General features: G+C 43.8%; 1 protein-coding gene across 1 annotated transcript in view; it reads right to left on the minus strand.

Moving 5' to 3' along the window:
* Positions 1-16,739, minus strand: part of LOC138259682 (cytochrome P450 2G1-like) — an 855,404-nt gene that overhangs the window by 103,209 nt on the left and 735,456 nt on the right. The window contains exon 7 of the mRNA XM_069207565.1: positions 7,844-8,031. Coding sequence (XP_069063666.1) covers positions 7,844-8,031 — 188 coding nt within the window. The remainder of the gene's footprint in view (positions 1-7,843; positions 8,032-16,739) is intronic.

Below are 16,739 nucleotides of genomic sequence, written 5' to 3' on the forward strand. Positions count from 1 at the left end.
AGTCCTAAAACCAGCAAAAACAGTGTCAAAAAGTGGAGGGAGGCAGGCAAAAAGTTGAGGGTGACCACCCTAAGGCTGTCAGGTCTAAAAAGGACACACATCACAGTGGCTCAATGACTACAGCCCTTTAATACTACATATGTGGAATACCAAAACGGGCATACAATTTCTTTTTTTTTTGTTATGTCACCTCCTAAAGCTAAAAAAATTATATGATTTAATTATGGGAAGAGAGATCTGCTGAACAATCTTTAACTAGAAGGCTACATGGATTTAGCCTTCAAATGCTATCTATGAGGCATGTGACCGTTTTATCTCCTCAAGTTTACATGCAAAGTCTTGTGCCATTATGTGGCCTATTTTAGGATTAGCATGCTCCTGAAGTAGAGTTTTTGAAAAGTTTGCCAGAAATTGGATATGTTGCTTTCTTTAAGCCAGGGAGGAAAAACATTTCAGAAATGAATCTGTTGAACACATACTACACCAACGTTTAGCACCGTATGAAGTAGTTCAATTTTATTCCTACGGAAATTATGATGTTAAGGATGCTAACACTTGGAAAATGTTATTTTGATGGAGTGGACGACTGATTAATATGTCATTCCAAACCTAAACTAATTAAGCTCTGAAAGCCTACATATGACAATAGTGCTAAAAAATAAATGTACTTTTGTGGCACTTTTACAGCTTTTTAAACCATGACAAAAAGATGAAGTATTGCTTGAAATATCACTATCATATTAAAAAGCGTTTTATGCATACAAAACCCACATTACTATACCAGAGTTCAAGATTTATAATGAAATCTTGAACCAAGTAATTTCTTGGGGAAGAATATAATCTGAAATACTATGCAAGAATGCAAGTACCAATAACTCTTCAAATATTACACCTGCAGTCACACTATGACACTCATAAATTGCTAATGAAGATACTTTCACTATGGGTGAAGTAGAAATTGCTAATGGCGAAATGCAGAGAGATGGCGAGAACGTAGATGACTTTATATCAAAATTAAATACTAAACAACTTAAAATATTTCAACATATTCGAACAACTGTAGATTATTACTTTCAACATGAACATGGTTTATGTATATGTTCAAGTTTTAAGCCTCTTTCACAATATATATCAGGCAAGGCTGGTAGAGGTAAAAGTTTCCTCATAAATGTTATAACTGCTTACATTCAGAAAGTTTCTAATACCAACTTATCATGTGTTGTTACACCTCTAACTGGATTAACCTACACATAATATGAAATGGATTACATTACACCACCTACTACTGGTACTAGTGGAACATGTTAACATAATAGAATATTTGAAATTAAATTGTGATACCTCTGTTTGTTGAGTTCTTCAAAAATACACATTTTGATTATAGATGAGATTAGTATAATTGCTATCTTAAAAATGGCTTTTCTTCACTTACGTAAGACAGAAATATGATAGTCTGCTTGGAGGAAAACGTGTTATAGTTTTGGGGATCCGTTTAAACTTGCTCCTGTAAAAGGGGAGCCAATTTTTAAAACACTATCAAAAAAGGAAAGTAAAACTTCCTTAGGAAGTATAGGTAATATTATTATTTGGCTACATTTCTCATATAGTGAACTCACACAAAAATGAGGCAAGTAAATGATGAGGAACATGGCAAAATATTAAAAGATATTAGGCTAGGAATTATAACCAAATAGGCAAGAATATGCTTAAAACCAGAACGATATCTAGTAGAAGTTATGTTTTATCTTCTTTTGAAGACACTACCCATTGTTAGTTTGATGCCAACCATAAAAGAGTGCTCTAATTTAAATATGGAAAAGTAATCTATGGAAAATTAAAAAATATATACATCTACCATGTAAAGATTGCTTTGACACTCACTGAGAAAATATTCCAATAACTAAATGATTATCTACAATATAGTCAGGATGAAAAAATCTGTGTCACAGTCTGCCTGATTAGAGAAAGACTTATGTGTTTGTAAAAAGTATAGTACAATTTTGTTTTTAAATTTGGAAGTTGAATATGGACTTCTGAAAGGAGCAATAAGGCATATACGGCATCATGTTAAATATAATATTAATAAATACATTGAATTTCTTATTGTTAAATTTAACAATGTAATGAACCTAAACAAATTTCCTGAGCAAATGCAAGATATTTACTTATTAAAGACATATATTAGGAGAAAACAATTTCCTCTATGTTTGTCTTATGCAGTAACAATACATAGCTCCCAAGGTTTAAGCTTGGATTAAGCATCAATATTGGTTCTACTCTTTTGAAAGAGGGTATGGAATATATTGCTTTAACTCATGTGAAACATTAAAAGGACTATGGCCCTCATTCTGACCCTGGCGGTTTGTAACCGCCAGGGCAGAGGGCAGAGGAAGCACCGCCAACAGGCTGGCGGTGCTTCTGGGGCAATTCTGACCGCGGCGGTAATTTTCCCCTGCCCCAGGGAATCCTCCATGGTGGCGCTGCATGCAGCGCCGCCATGGGGATTCCGACCCCCTTTCCGCCAGCCTGTTCCTGGTGGTGTAAGGCTGGCGGGAACGGGTGTCGTGGGGCCCCTGGGGGCCCCTGCAGTGCCCATGCCACTAGCATGGGCACTGCAGGGGCCCCCTAACAGGGCCCCATTAAGATTTTCAGTGTCTGCTTTGCAGACACTGAAAATCGCGACGGGTGCCACTGCACCCGTCACACCCCAGCAAATCCGCCGGCTCCATTCGGAGCCGGCTTCATCTTTGCTGGGGCTTTCCCGCTGGACCGTCGGGCGATCTGCTTGAGATCGCCCGCCGGCCCAGCGGGAAAGTTGTGATCACCGCCGCGGTCATTTGACCGCGGTGCGGTGTTTGGGCGATTTCCGCCCGGCGGGCGGCGCCCGCCGCCCCCCGGGGCCGGAATGACCCCCTATATATCAAAGGCCTCGATTACACAAAAACTAATATAGACACTTCTTGTATACATGAATACAATAATTTGCAAATAATATATACTGCTTCTCTTGGAGAATATCCAGTTGTGTCTAAACCTAAAATACATATTAAAGCAAAGGAAATGTTCACAAACAAGGAGGGCCTGATTCAGAAAGGTAAACTTACACTTTTGTGTAAGTTTACAATTGTTTGCTATTCACAAAGGGATTTAAGAGTAGTATTTTTACAAATGTGAAGTCTCCGCACATAAAAAGACCTATCTTTTTATGTGCTGAGACTTCACACTCGTAAAGAAACTACTCTTAAATCCATTTGAAAATAGAATGCAATCATAAACATACACAAAAGTATAAGATTAATTCTTGTCAACAGTCACAGAAGAATTAGAAAGATTTGTATACCTTCCTCTTCTTGATTATAAATCTATATCATTTAAATTTTTTAAATATCAAGCTGTGTACTCTATTTTATGTCCATTTGTTCAAACAGTGCATCAAAGGTTGTGTTAGCACTTTGGTTAACTTTGGTAAACAAATATTTAGTCCTAATAATAAAAAGAAGAAATTCAGAAAATATCAAAATTGATACTTTAATTATTGATCTCAGTACTAGCCAAATTTATATTTCTGGGTGCACTTTTAGTTGTACTGCCATTATTTTCCATCATGGAGAGAACACTACTTCAGGACATCCTACAATATATTTAAGAAACAATACAGGAAGGACTGATTGTGAGGACCGTAAATTAACCTTTAAGCACAGATTGCCAAAAAATGTCCTAAACTCTCGACTGCTTATTCTAACTTCTTGGTTGAAGTGTTGGAAGCAAAGACAAGATGGGTAGGATTTGAGAAGCCTTCACGCCTATAGATATACAAATTTGGTTTTCCTTTACTTTCTCTTAAACGACTGAACAGATTTACACCAAATAGCAAAAAGCATGATCTGTGTACTGAAAGCTACCTTTCTGCTTAATTTGGCTTAATTCTGTGCAGTGGTTCCGGCTGTGGTAAAAACTCTTATGGGAATTAAAATGGGAAATGCACTTTTTTTAATCCCACTTTTTCTCGGCCCCTGCTTGAGGGATCACCCTGACATTGCCCATGTATGACAAGATTTTCAGGATCACTTCTGTAGAATTTGATGAAGATTCCTCAAACGATGCCAAAGATATAGGCAAGTGAAAAAATGCTTTTTCTAGCTATAACTACCTACTGGCGACTGCCAGTAGGTATTGTGAGAAAGTAGCCTCTTTCTAGCATGGTTACTCCCACTTTTGGTCTGTTTGTGAGTGTGTGTCAGTGTGTTTTGCCTGTCTCACTGGGATCCTGCAAGCCAGGACCCAAGTGCTCATAGTTTGTGGCCTATGTGTGTGTTGTCAGTAGTGCCTAACTGTGTCACTGAAGTTCTGCTAACCAGAACTTCAGTGCTTATGCTCTCTCTACTTCTACATTAGTCACTATAGTTTAGTGACTTAATTTACCAATTCCAATTGGCACAATGGATCCCCCTTATAAGTCCCTAGTATATGGTGCCTAGGTACCCAGGGCATTGGGGTTCCAGGAGATCCTTATGGACTGCAGCATTTATTTTGCTCAGACAAACCCTTTTACAGGACTACCAATGCAGCCTGTGTGAAATAGTGCACACACTATTTCACAGCCCTTTTCACTGCACTTTAGTAACTAATAAGTCACCTATATCTCTAACCTTCATTTACTGAAGGCTAGGTGCAAAGTTACTAAGTGTGAGGGCACCCTTGCACTAGCAACGGTGCCCCCACATAGTTCAGGGCCAATTCCTGGGACTTTGTGAGTGCGCAGACACCATTACATGTGTGCACTACATATAGGTCAATACCTATATGTAGCTTTACAATGGTAACTCCAAATGTTGCCATTTAAGGTGTCTAAGATCATGGAATTGTCCCCCCATTCCAAATCTGGTATTGGGGAGTCAATTCCATGCATCCTGGGGGCCCCACCATGGACCCCCAGTACTGTCAAACCAGCTCTCTGAGGCTTGCACTACAGCTACAGCTGCTGCCACCTCACAGACAGGGGTCTGCCCTACTGGGGTCTGAGCAGCTCGGTCCTAGGAAGGCAGAACAAGGCATTTCCTTTGGAAGGAGGGTGGTACACCCTCTCCCTTTGGAAATAGGTGTTACAGGCTGGGGAGGGGTAGCCTCCCCCAGCCTCTGGAAATGCTTTGAAGGGCACAGATGGTGCCCTCCTTGCATAAACCAGTCTAAACTGGTTCAGGGACCCCCAGTCCCTGCTCTGGCGCGAAACTGGACAAAGGAAAGGGGAGTGACCAGTCCCCTGTCCACCACCACCCCAGGGGTGGTGCCCAGAGCTCCTCCACTGTGTCTTCAGCCGTCTTGGAATATCCAGGAAAATGCTCCTGGACGATGTGGGGCACCTCTGCTAGTGCAGGGGTGTCCTCACACACAGGTACTTTGCACCCAGCCTTAAGGGTTTGAAGGCCTGACATATAGGTGAGTTATAAGTGACCTGGTGCAGTGAAAATGGCTGTGAAAGGGTGCATGCACCATTTCACGCAGGCTGCAATGGCAGTTCTGCTGACGTCTTTAGATGGGCTCCCAATGAGTGGCAAAAGTAATGCTGCAGCCAATAGGGATCCCCTGGAGCCCCAATGCCCTGGGTACCTAAGTACCATATACTAGGGACTTATAAGGGGTGACCAGTATGCCAATTTGCACTATAAGCACTGGGGTCCTGGATTGCAGGATCCCAGTGACACAGTCAAAATACACTGACATCAGGCAGAAATTGGTGATAACATGCCAAAAGGAGGGTACTTTCCTACAACTGAGTACTGGATGGATATATTAGAGGCCCTTGAGAGAGGTGTCTGAGAAGCACACCTGAAGTTTTGGCTTTTTAAAGTGATTCACGATTGGTACTGGACCCCGGTGAAATTGCACAGAATGGGTCTTTTACCCCACGGCAACTGCTGGCGCTATCCGGAGACCCAATGTGATTTGATCCACGTCCTATGCGAAAGCCCGTTGATCCGGATCTTCTGGGAGGTTGTAGGCTCCACCCTTAGCACTTCCATGACACTCTGGACTCTGCTCTCTTCTCCCTCCATGCTCTCACACAATGGGAGAGATACCCCTGAGCTTACCCGGCCGCAATGTCACTTACTACATACGGCCCGGTCGGTGGCCAATATCTGTATCCTCCACCTCTGGGGGTCCCCTGCCTCTCCCCACGCCAGAAGAGTGGATGGTGGCAATGATCCGGACCGACACGCATGAACGCGTTATCTACCAAATGCAAGACCAAACTACCCAGTATAAGCAGACATGGGCACCCTTTCTCACAGAAGACTCGTGGCATACTCCTCGTCCAACCACTCTAACTCTAAATAACTATCGCCACCTCCTCACCCTAGGCAGGAATCCTCACAGCCTCCCCCATCTGGTCTCTGCTCTCCCCTCTTCCACCCACTCACCTCCCCTCCTCCGGCCTGCCTTCCTCCCACCTCCAAGCCCTTTCGGAATGCACTGGATGCTGGGTGCTCCCCTTCCTCCTTCTTCCTCTTTCGTTGTAAACCTATCTCATCCTCTCCCACCCTATTTTGCCTTACCTCCTTCTCCCCTACACACCCCTCCTCCTCGTTTTATTTTACTATACTGTACCCTGTCCGTCGTCACTCATCCATCCTTAACTTTACTTTACCCCTTAGTTAACCCATCCTACCTTATCCAATCATGCACTGGTGCCTAGCCTTACCTCTGAGCCCACCACACTGCCCCCTCACATAGGCATATGGTGTTTCCCACATCCTTGCTTTCGCAGCCCCCACTACTATACCATGGTATGGACACACAGTCCAGCAGCCATAGAATAACGTCCCACAGTCCCAAGACCTATCGGATAATGCACCTCCCTGTGCCCCTCCCTACCCAGACCTCACTACCGCATACTCACCTCCCATCCTTTTCCCCATTGCAGTATGGTGCTCGGATCGACCGATGGTGAGTTTATTGCCCTCGGCGACCAATGGCTGCTGGGCACGACCCTGGAAATGGTTCAGGGAACGGGACCATACAATACCTAGGTTAACATGCATCCATCCTGTACCAAGACCCCAGTGGCCCTGCAGTGACTTGTCCCCCGCCGACAGTTGCACACTTGTAAAGTGGATCATCCTCACCATTACCCTCTGCCTTCACTGTTTAAAACTCAATTGATAGTCTTTTATGTTCTGTTCTTTTTATGTATTGATCCACGACAGACTACATTGTGTATCTGTATACAGTCTTGTTTCACCAATAAAAATAAAATTACAACACAAGAAACAAAGAAAGTATTATGAAAACATAGGGTTCAAATTAGAGGAGAACAGTACAGGAGCATCAGCAAAATAAAAGTTGGATGTCCCTTCTGCACTCCTCGGTGTTCTATTACAAAATATTGAGGGGGCGGGAGATTTCATTGGTGATGATGGAATGCTTTGGGGACCACTATAGGGAACACCTCTTTTGCGACCAATATACAGACAGAAATTACAACATTAAGGGTGGATCGTCCAACACCATTTTTATTTGCATAATTCTATGATAAAGTTAAGGGGGCATGATACAAAGGTGTGGAGTCAGAGGAGAATAATTGAGCAGCATCTATGTGAATCTATATGGGGCAAGTAGGATGCCAGTACCAACCATTTTTTCCAAAGAAACTCTGCCATTCCTGCAGTAGTCGCTTTGTGGCAAATAACCACACCTCAAAGGCCTACTGATCCAAATAAAAAATGTGTCCAAAACTTGTGTGTAAGAATCAAAACCTCTATTAAACCTGATGTTTGGCAGAACGACAAACTTTAAAAGCGCATAGTAGCAGCACTGGATCAAGCTAACATACAAATAAATGTACCTTTGGAATAGTGAATCCTCTGAACTGTGTGTCTTTTATCACTGAATGGATGACACCCATTGGGAGCAGGTCACTATATCGTTGAATTTCATGGATTACTGCTTCCATGTAGGGCATGTTTTTTCTGTCCTCAATATTTGGGCAGCGGTTCCGGCCAATCACAACATCTATCTCCTCTTGCAACTTTTCTGTTCACAGAAAAATAGTTTCCCCATTTTAAAATGCCGTCACTATACAAAACATCATATAATATTGAAAGCAGATTGACGATCAGTGTGGTTATACAATATGAATGCAGGAGTACGAAAAATATTTGCATTTTCACTTGGGATGCTTAACCATATTTGTTGGTGGTAAAACAGGCTCAAATACAATTCTGCCTGTTCTAATAGCAATGTTTAGTAGGAGTCTAGGTAGGACTGATATTGTGTCAGATTTTAGCATTGACATTTATCATCAGGATAGCCATGGCGGTTAAGCTCCAATACTAAAAATTAATAATGCGGTACTTGCATGCACAAATTGGTACAAAAACCTGTCTTATTAGACCATCGTTTATCAATAGAATGTTTGGTAGTCAAAAATACCTCCAGTGCATTTATTATTTGCCAATTTTACTATGCATTAAACCAAACTGGCCTAATATATAACGTATCCTCTAGTGGCAGTTCATGTATAGCGCAGAAATAAGGAACAGGAAATTCTGTTCATCGAGACAGTATCAGGTCATACAGTTCAGGTAGATTTCTGTAGCTTTGTGTTAGATGCATAATAGTTGTTAATTAAAAATACAGTTAACATTAGACAGATTAGACAGATTAGACAGCTTAGTGTGCATGTCAACAATATTCTCATCCATGTCTGAGAGTATAATTGTAGACCCTAGGAGTGCAAACGTGAGTTTGTAATAATTAGTTGCGACCATTTTAAAGCATAAGTTGGTGACATTTATGGATGGATAGTAGAGAAATAAAACATTGAGCGCAGGCTCACAATTGTGTTTTCTTACTGGGAGTGTAAGAAAACACAATTGGTGTTTTCTTACACTCCCAGCGCCCCTCTACACCCTTCACTTGAATAGGTGGGAAACTGTCATTCGCATTCCACTATTTTAGTATATGGTTTGTGTTCCCCCTAGGCCCATTGCAACCTATTGTGATTTTCACTATTTGCAATACTTTATGACTGTTTACTTACCTGATTTTGGTGACTAGTGTATATTTTTTGTATACTACTTACCTCCTCAGGGAGTATAGCCTATTATGTATTTGCCATTGTGTCACTAAAATAAAGTACCTTTATTTTTGGTAACACTGATTATTGTATTTCATCTGTGTGAGTACTGTGGGACTACAGTGGTATTCCAAGAGCTTTGCATGTCTCCTAGTTCAGCCTTGGCTGCTCTGCCTACAGCTACCTCTAGACAGCCTGGCTTCTACACACTGACTACCTTTCACTGATAAGCGATAACTGGACCTGGTATAAGGTGTAAGTACCTGTGGTACCCACTACAAACCAGGCCAGCCTCTTACAGTGGCATTCCCAGTCGCAAAACACTCCTACATAGCAGTGCAACTCGTTACAAAGAAGGGACAATCTTAGCATGCTCCTTCCTGATAGCGAGTCACAAAACCCTTTTTCGCGAGTTGGTATTAGGTTACCGACTCGCAAAATAAGGTTGGTACATGCCAAAAAGCATTTTACCTGTTATCAACAGTCCGAGGGGCCGTTTGCGATGTGTAAAAGGCTTCATACATCTGGCACTTATTGCTTTAAAACAAGAGAACTACTAGCTTGCAAATTGTTCCTTTTTGGAAGGTAACCAGACCATAATGAGGATAATAGGACATTGAAGTTTGCTTAGGAAGATTATTAAGGATTATTATCGCAAAATGTGTAATTTGTACCTTGGGAGGAATGAGTACTGACAAGAAATCCAAATTTCTCTGAACGATTGAACACAGTGGAGTATCAGCTGTACAAAAGGGTGTGTTGGTGCAGATTTGAATCTCAATGGAAGCTTGTGATGAATTTCATTGTTTTACACCAGCAAGCAATTCGCAAAGAGATAACTGGCAGGTGTAACTCCACTTGTATGTGTGGAGATTTCCGACACAAGTATTTAGTTTGTCGAATCCATAAGCCTACACAATGGGTGAGACCTTTTGTGTTCCAAAGCATTGCAGGGCATTGCTAGCCTAGAAGGTGTGTGAACATCCACATGCAAGTATGATTGTGAGCATTCACAAACGTGTCTCTTTCCACTTTCCAACCTAGAAATTGTAAGATTTTTATTGCAGCCAAAATATGGCTTAAATCCTTTTTCAAGGTCGGATGAGAAAAGAATCACCCTCATATTTGGCGAGGAAGTAGAGGAAGGGGTTTCTCCATGGGTAAAAATATTTTCCCCAAGTGTGCAGCTTTCCAAGCATAACCCTGGGAAAGTTTTAAAAAGGCATTTACATCCAAGAGGAGATGGCCCTCTCTGCCCTTTATTTTCAGACTGTTTTGAGAGTCGGCCCACTACTGGGTTGAAATACACACCAATGTTTTTGTCTCAAGGGTGGGGAATAAGAATGTCAGGGGGAAGCAGAACAGGAATTGCAAGAATTGTGGAATCTCATTTTGAAGAACAGTGAACAATTTCTGATTTGTTTAAGATGTGCGTAAGTGAAACTAGCCATCCAGTGACAAGTGGCTGTGAGGCAGTAGGCGATTTGTGTATGTCACCTGCATAAAGATGAAGTTGAATAACAAGATGATATTGTGTAGGGTTGTAGTTTAAAGAGTGATAAGCAAAGGTTCCAGAACTGAATACTGAGGGCCACCAAGTACCACATGGGATCAGTTACAGTGAAGTATAGAATTTTAAAGCCATTGTAAAAAGGAATTAACATTTGCATTGTAGTCTGATGCAGAGACTAGAGCTGTTCAAAGTTGTAATTAGGTGTGTGTGAAATTAAACCTGGACATTTACCGTGCCTACATTAGTGATGCAAAATGTGTCATACCAACCACACCGGCATGTTTTGGACTTAAAACATATAAATAAACATAATACATAAATGAATAAATAAATAAATACATAAATAAATTAATTAAAAACCAGATAATTTCCTTAAAGTGACAGTATTCAGAATTACGAGGAGGCCTGAAAGGGCCAGGGAGGGCTCAATTGAAACTCCAAGCCCAGTCAGGAGTCCAGGAGGCTGAATACAACCTCTCAAATGTCCCTCTCTGTCTCTCGCTGTACACAGAACATAAGACAGGGTTGTGCTCTGGTGAGCCCAGGGGTCTGCACACTGACCTTAAATGTCCCCAAAGACATATAACTGGGTGCTGTAGTCTTGGAGTGGCCCCCCTGCTTGGGCAGGTGGAGATGCTGTGACTGGGCCCTGCGTAAGAGCTCTGGGTGACCCCAGTATTGAAGCACCCGTCCCTGGGCTTCATATCTGTGTATTGTGTTTTCTTATGATATTGTGCATATGACACCAGTGGTATAGTGGGAGTTTTGCATGTCTCCTAGTTCAGCCTAAGCTGCTCTGCTATAGCTACCTTCTATCAGCCTAAGCTGCTAGAAACACCTCTTCTACACTAATAAGGGATAACTGGACCTGGTACAGAGTATAAGTACCCCTTGGTACCCACTACAAGCCAGGCCAGCCTCCTACACCCCAGTATTGAAGCACCCATCCCTGGGCTTCATTATACATTCCACTGTGTCACAGTGTGGCCGATACAGTTCAAACTGGGTCCTAGATCAGACCTCGAACAGTGTTGGAAGCCCACGACCATGGGATCCATTCTCTGTCCGCCCATGTCTCAAAGCACCAGGATGGGTCCTGCAGACCCAGGAAAATCTCCACTGTTTAGCTAGCTTAAATTGCTTTGATTGGTTCCCAGGTCTGACCCATGGCTGAACCTGGGGTGGAAGCCCCCAGTCCCTGGCTCTATTCTGTGGTCTGTAATGTCTCATAGTGTGGGAGACGGGATCTCACTGACTGAGGGAGCTCTCCCCTGCTTGGCTGGGTTAAGAAGCTCTGACCAAACCCCAGTTCAGAGCTCTAGATAGCCCTGCAGTGGAAGCCCGTTGCCCTGGACTTCATTCTCTAGCCCACCATGTGACTTAGAGAAAGGTGACTGTCTTGTCATTAAATTTAGAAACCCACAGTTGATTGACTTCTTACTTCACAGACTAAAATGGAATGCGACATTACAGAAGAATATCAAGGGAACCCCTCCAGGATATTCTTATAGGCCTAGCAATGTTTTGGTTTCCAGATTCACTGCATCATTAATGGCAATGTTTAAGCCACCCTCCATTGTGACTCATAAATGATTCAACCCATTAGAGCACGTTGACTGACTTATAAGCAAAAAGAGTCTACTGACATGGAGTTAAGTGCCTTTATCCTATGATTATAAGACCATGGTACCAACCAGTGCCCAGTGGCTGTGGAAAGGAAGTCCCCAATTAAGGTCCCTTTTAGGACTTTGGCGGTGTGACAGTTGAACCACCAACCCTGAGGGAATGAGGCTGCCATCAAGCCGGCGGCCTCACTGTAGGAAAGTCCTCCTTTTTGCACTAGTCACCCCCAAACTTTTTGGACAGATACTGGTGGTTACCGACTCTTGACTGTGCCCTGGGTACTGCTAATCAGTCCCAGTGCCAGTGCTCTATGTAAAGTGGATATGCAAATTAGGCTAATTATAATTGGCAGCTTGCTGCTTTTAAATTAAAGTTACCTACAAATTCGACTGTAAGACTTTGAAAGTACATTTAATTCCAAAGTACCTGATTTTGACATATAAGTCACCCCTAAGGTGTGACCTAGGTGCCCCCAGGGTTGGGTACAGTGTAACTATAAGCAAGGATCTTATAAAAGATGTTTTATAAGCCCTGATGAGGAAAAATAGCCAAATGTGTTTTTCCCTCTTCATAGTGAATAGGCTCCACAGGTTAAAATGGGGAGATTTTGTTTTAATAAAGTTTCAAAAGGAGCTACATATTTCAAGTTTGGTACTAAACTGATTGTTGTAATACATCCAACAACTTGCCATTGCTGAATTTAATATAACTAGTTCAAGGAAATAATTTTAAAACTCTACCTGAAAGGTGCCAACTTCAGCTCTGTAGTTCCCTTCTCTGATTGGCCCGCCTCTGGCAGGCTGGACATGCTGCCTTGTGATGTGTGAAGTGGCCTGAGCTGAAGACAACAGAAGTGCCTGGGAGAGCATATCTGCCTCAGCAGATGGTGAAACAGGATAAGGGAGAGCAGTCAAACTGGTCTTCAAAAGAGGGAAGGACATTTGGAGCAGCTCAGGACCTTCCTCATTTCCTGCACACCCAGACAACCAGGTTACCCTTTGATTAGATTAGGAAAGGGCAGGAAAGGGGTGTTTTAGGGAATTTTAGACACACAAGTGGGTGGACTCAGGCAGATCTAACTTCCAAAATACAGATTCTGCCATTTTGGATTTTTAAAGAATGTTGCTCCATGGGGTTGATTTTTGGCACACTTCCAAGGAAGTGGTCATCCAAGAGGGTGGTGGCCTGCCTGTGATTGGGCAGTTGCCCCCCCGCGCTCCGCCCAGGAGCAAGGATATATATGGCAGGGCTGCACCCACACCTCAGATCCCTACCAGGAACAAAACAAGAAGAAGAAGGACTGCCCTGCTGGACCCCTGACCAGCAACTGGGCCCTATACTCTGAAGGACTGCACCAGCTTCACACTTGGGCTTCACCACAAAAAGTACTTTGCCTGGCTTCAACTTGTTCAAGAAGGGACTCCCTGTTTGCTACAGGTAGACAATAGCTAACCAGAGTCCCCTGCATCAAATCCTGAAGAAACTGACCAGCTGCCCACTGTCCAGTGGTCATTTTTATGTTTGAGCAAGGTACATTCTGGGAGTTGGAGTCCTAACCCTCAAGGAGCATCTCTGGAACCTTAGAGTGAGCTGTGGACTCCCAAAGAACCTTCAAAGACCTTCTGGAACAAGGTCCAGAAGTTTGGAGAAGATTGGAGAACTTTTTTGTAAAAAGCTCCATAAAGGGACCGACCCGATGTTGTGAGTCAAACCGGCTTACATCAACCGCGACCCAGCTTGACTTGCAGGTTCGTCTCGCTGAAAAGCTCCTGAGCCCCAGAATTCCACGATTTCACTGGAGGCTCCTAGAAAGGCAATCCAACGCAAAATAGGCTTGCAGTGGAGGGTCGTCAGACGCAGGAGAGAAAAAGCTCCCAAAAACTGACAAGGTCCGAATGTAAAAAGTTGATCGGGACTTCCCGCAGAGCATATCCAAGAAGGGCTCCAGGGACGTCGCATCCAATTTCAACTTCTGCCACGACGAAGATTTCCATCCCAAAAAATCATCTAAGTCTGAAGGTAGAATTCTTCACCGAGGACTCTTGTGACGTGAATCCGATCCAGAGAAGTTTGATCGGATTGGTGACTTCCTCCCGGTGAGAAAAATCTTCAAGAAAAAGGCCAAGTTCGAAGGTGAACTTTTGACCGAGGCCTCCCTCTTGCTGGAGCTGACCAGGGTTCCAGGGCGATTGGCTTCAAATTTTGACTTTGCCCCTGTCGAGGTGCAACCAGTTTCCTGAGTGGCGCTTTTAGTTTCTATGCCCTAAAAACGTACATTACAAGTTTGGCGGTCTTTTGGCAAGACCCCCGTCCCGGCGGCTGCCAAAACACCACCAGCGTGATGGTGGTAAAGTGACTGCCGTATTACAAGTCACAAACTGAAGACCGCTCAAATACACACACAAATCCCAAACCGCCAGGCCGAACGGGAGAGTGAAGCTCCCACCACCAGCACCACCATGCCGACAACACCCCGCCCTCCATATTACGACCCACAAATCAGCGTGGCGGTCATTGCACAGCAGAAAACCATTGGCAGTGCGAATTGCCGCGGTCTAAAAATCACCTACACCAGAACCCAACACTACATTGGATAGTCTGAATACTCCACACCTGATACACACCTGCTCACTGCACGATAAAACACACCCAGGGATGTGGAATTCCTATCGCCTGACACATATTGTAGGAGGCTGGCCTGGTTTGTAGTGGGTACCTTGGGTACTTACACCATACACCAGGTACAGTTATCCCTTGTTAGTGAATGTAGTAGTGTTCTAGCAGCTTAGGCTGATAGAGGTAGCTATTGCAGAGCAGCTTAGGCTGAACTAGGAGACATGCAAAGCTCATGCAATACCACTTATAATTACACATTACTTATCCACAAGTAAAGACAATACTCAGTGTTACCAAAAATAAAGGTACTGTTTTGGGTGACACAGTACAAAAAATATCTAAGAGACAATACTCCTTCTGGAGGTAAGTATTATACAGAATATATACACTAGACACCAAAATTAGACAAGTAAATAGTCATAGAACAATGCAAACAGTAGGAAATCCTATAGAATGCAATGAGAGAAAATAGTTCTAGGGGCAACACAAACCATATACTAAAAAAGTGGAATGTGAATCACGAATTCCCCCCCAGACAAGTGCAGTGTGTACAGAATCGCTGGGAGAGTAAGAATACAGTAAAGGTAAGTAAATTACCCCACCCATTAGCCCAGAAAAGCAGGAGTAAAGTACTGCACGTTCCCTTAGGACACACTACACCTCGTTTTTGGGATTTTGCAGCAGCCAACCAAGTCTGCAAAGAACAACTGCTGGATTATTGGACCTGAAGACCTGCAAAGGAAGGAGACCAAGTCCAGAAGTTGAAGAAGGACAGGAGCCCCTGCCAACCCAACAGAGGGTGCAAAAGAAGAGTCCCTGGTTAGTTGAAGACTGCAGAAATGCACCCTAGGAAGATGCCAGCGGGTTCCTGCATGATGCAAAAGATGTCCCATGGCGTGAAGATTGTTGCAGATGAGGTTTTGTGTTGGAAGGCGCCAACAAGCCTTGGCTATGGCAAAAGTGCATTCTTCATCAAAGTGGCGCTGGATGGACCCAGGAGGGACCAGGGGACCTCAACACTGTGTGAGGAGGAAGAGGGGCTCTCAGCACTTTAGAGAGCCCTCAGGATGCCAGCCAGCACCCCCAGAAGCGGCAGGATCCAGGTTCAAAGAAGGTGCAAAATGCAGTTGATGCAGCACAACAAAAGAAGGTCCCACGTCGGCGGAGAACAACTCAGCGAGTTGAGCGTCACAGGGAGGAGTGCTGGGGACCTGGGCCAGGCTGTGCATGAAAGAATTTTGCAAAGAGTGCACAGAGGCCTCAGGAGGCGAAGAAGACACAAAACACAGGGGTACTGTCGTTCTTGGCGAAGGCAAGGTCTTTCCTCCTCCAAATTGCGTCAGCAGTACCTCAGGATAGTCTATGTCGATGATGTCCACTCTCTGTGTCCTTAGGAGCATGCTCGTCACCGTGAGAGGAGTCCCAGGGTACCAGACGTCGCCTTGGAAGGTGCCTGCTTGGAGCAGGGGAGCGACTCTGTCACTCCACGGGAAATTTCTTCGGTCCTTCTGGTGCAGGATGAAGACAGGGAGCATGCACACCATGGAAACTGTTGCAGTTGCTGACTTGGAGCTAAAGTTGCTGAAGAAAAGTGTCTCTTGTAGACACTTTGTTACAGTTACAGCGTTTCTTGGAGCAGGCTGCGGTTGATCCGATGTCAGAGGATGCTGAAGTTGTTTCAGAGGATTCCTGAAGGAAACTTGCAATCAGAATCTGAAGAGAACCCACAGGAGAGACCCTAAATAGCCCTGAGAGGGGGATTGGCTAACGTATCAGGTATGGACCTATCAGGAGGGGTCTCTGACGTCACATGCTGGCACTGGCAACTCAGATCCTTCCAGAGTGCTCCCACACCTTGCAAAGCAAGATGGATGAAGTCTGGGACACACTGGAGGAGCTCTGAGCACCACC

This window comes from Pleurodeles waltl, chromosome 9 (genome assembly GCF_031143425.1).
Source record: "Pleurodeles waltl isolate 20211129_DDA chromosome 9, aPleWal1.hap1.20221129, whole genome shotgun sequence".
In the NCBI taxonomy this organism is placed as follows: Eukaryota; Metazoa; Chordata; class Amphibia; order Caudata; family Salamandridae; genus Pleurodeles; species Pleurodeles waltl.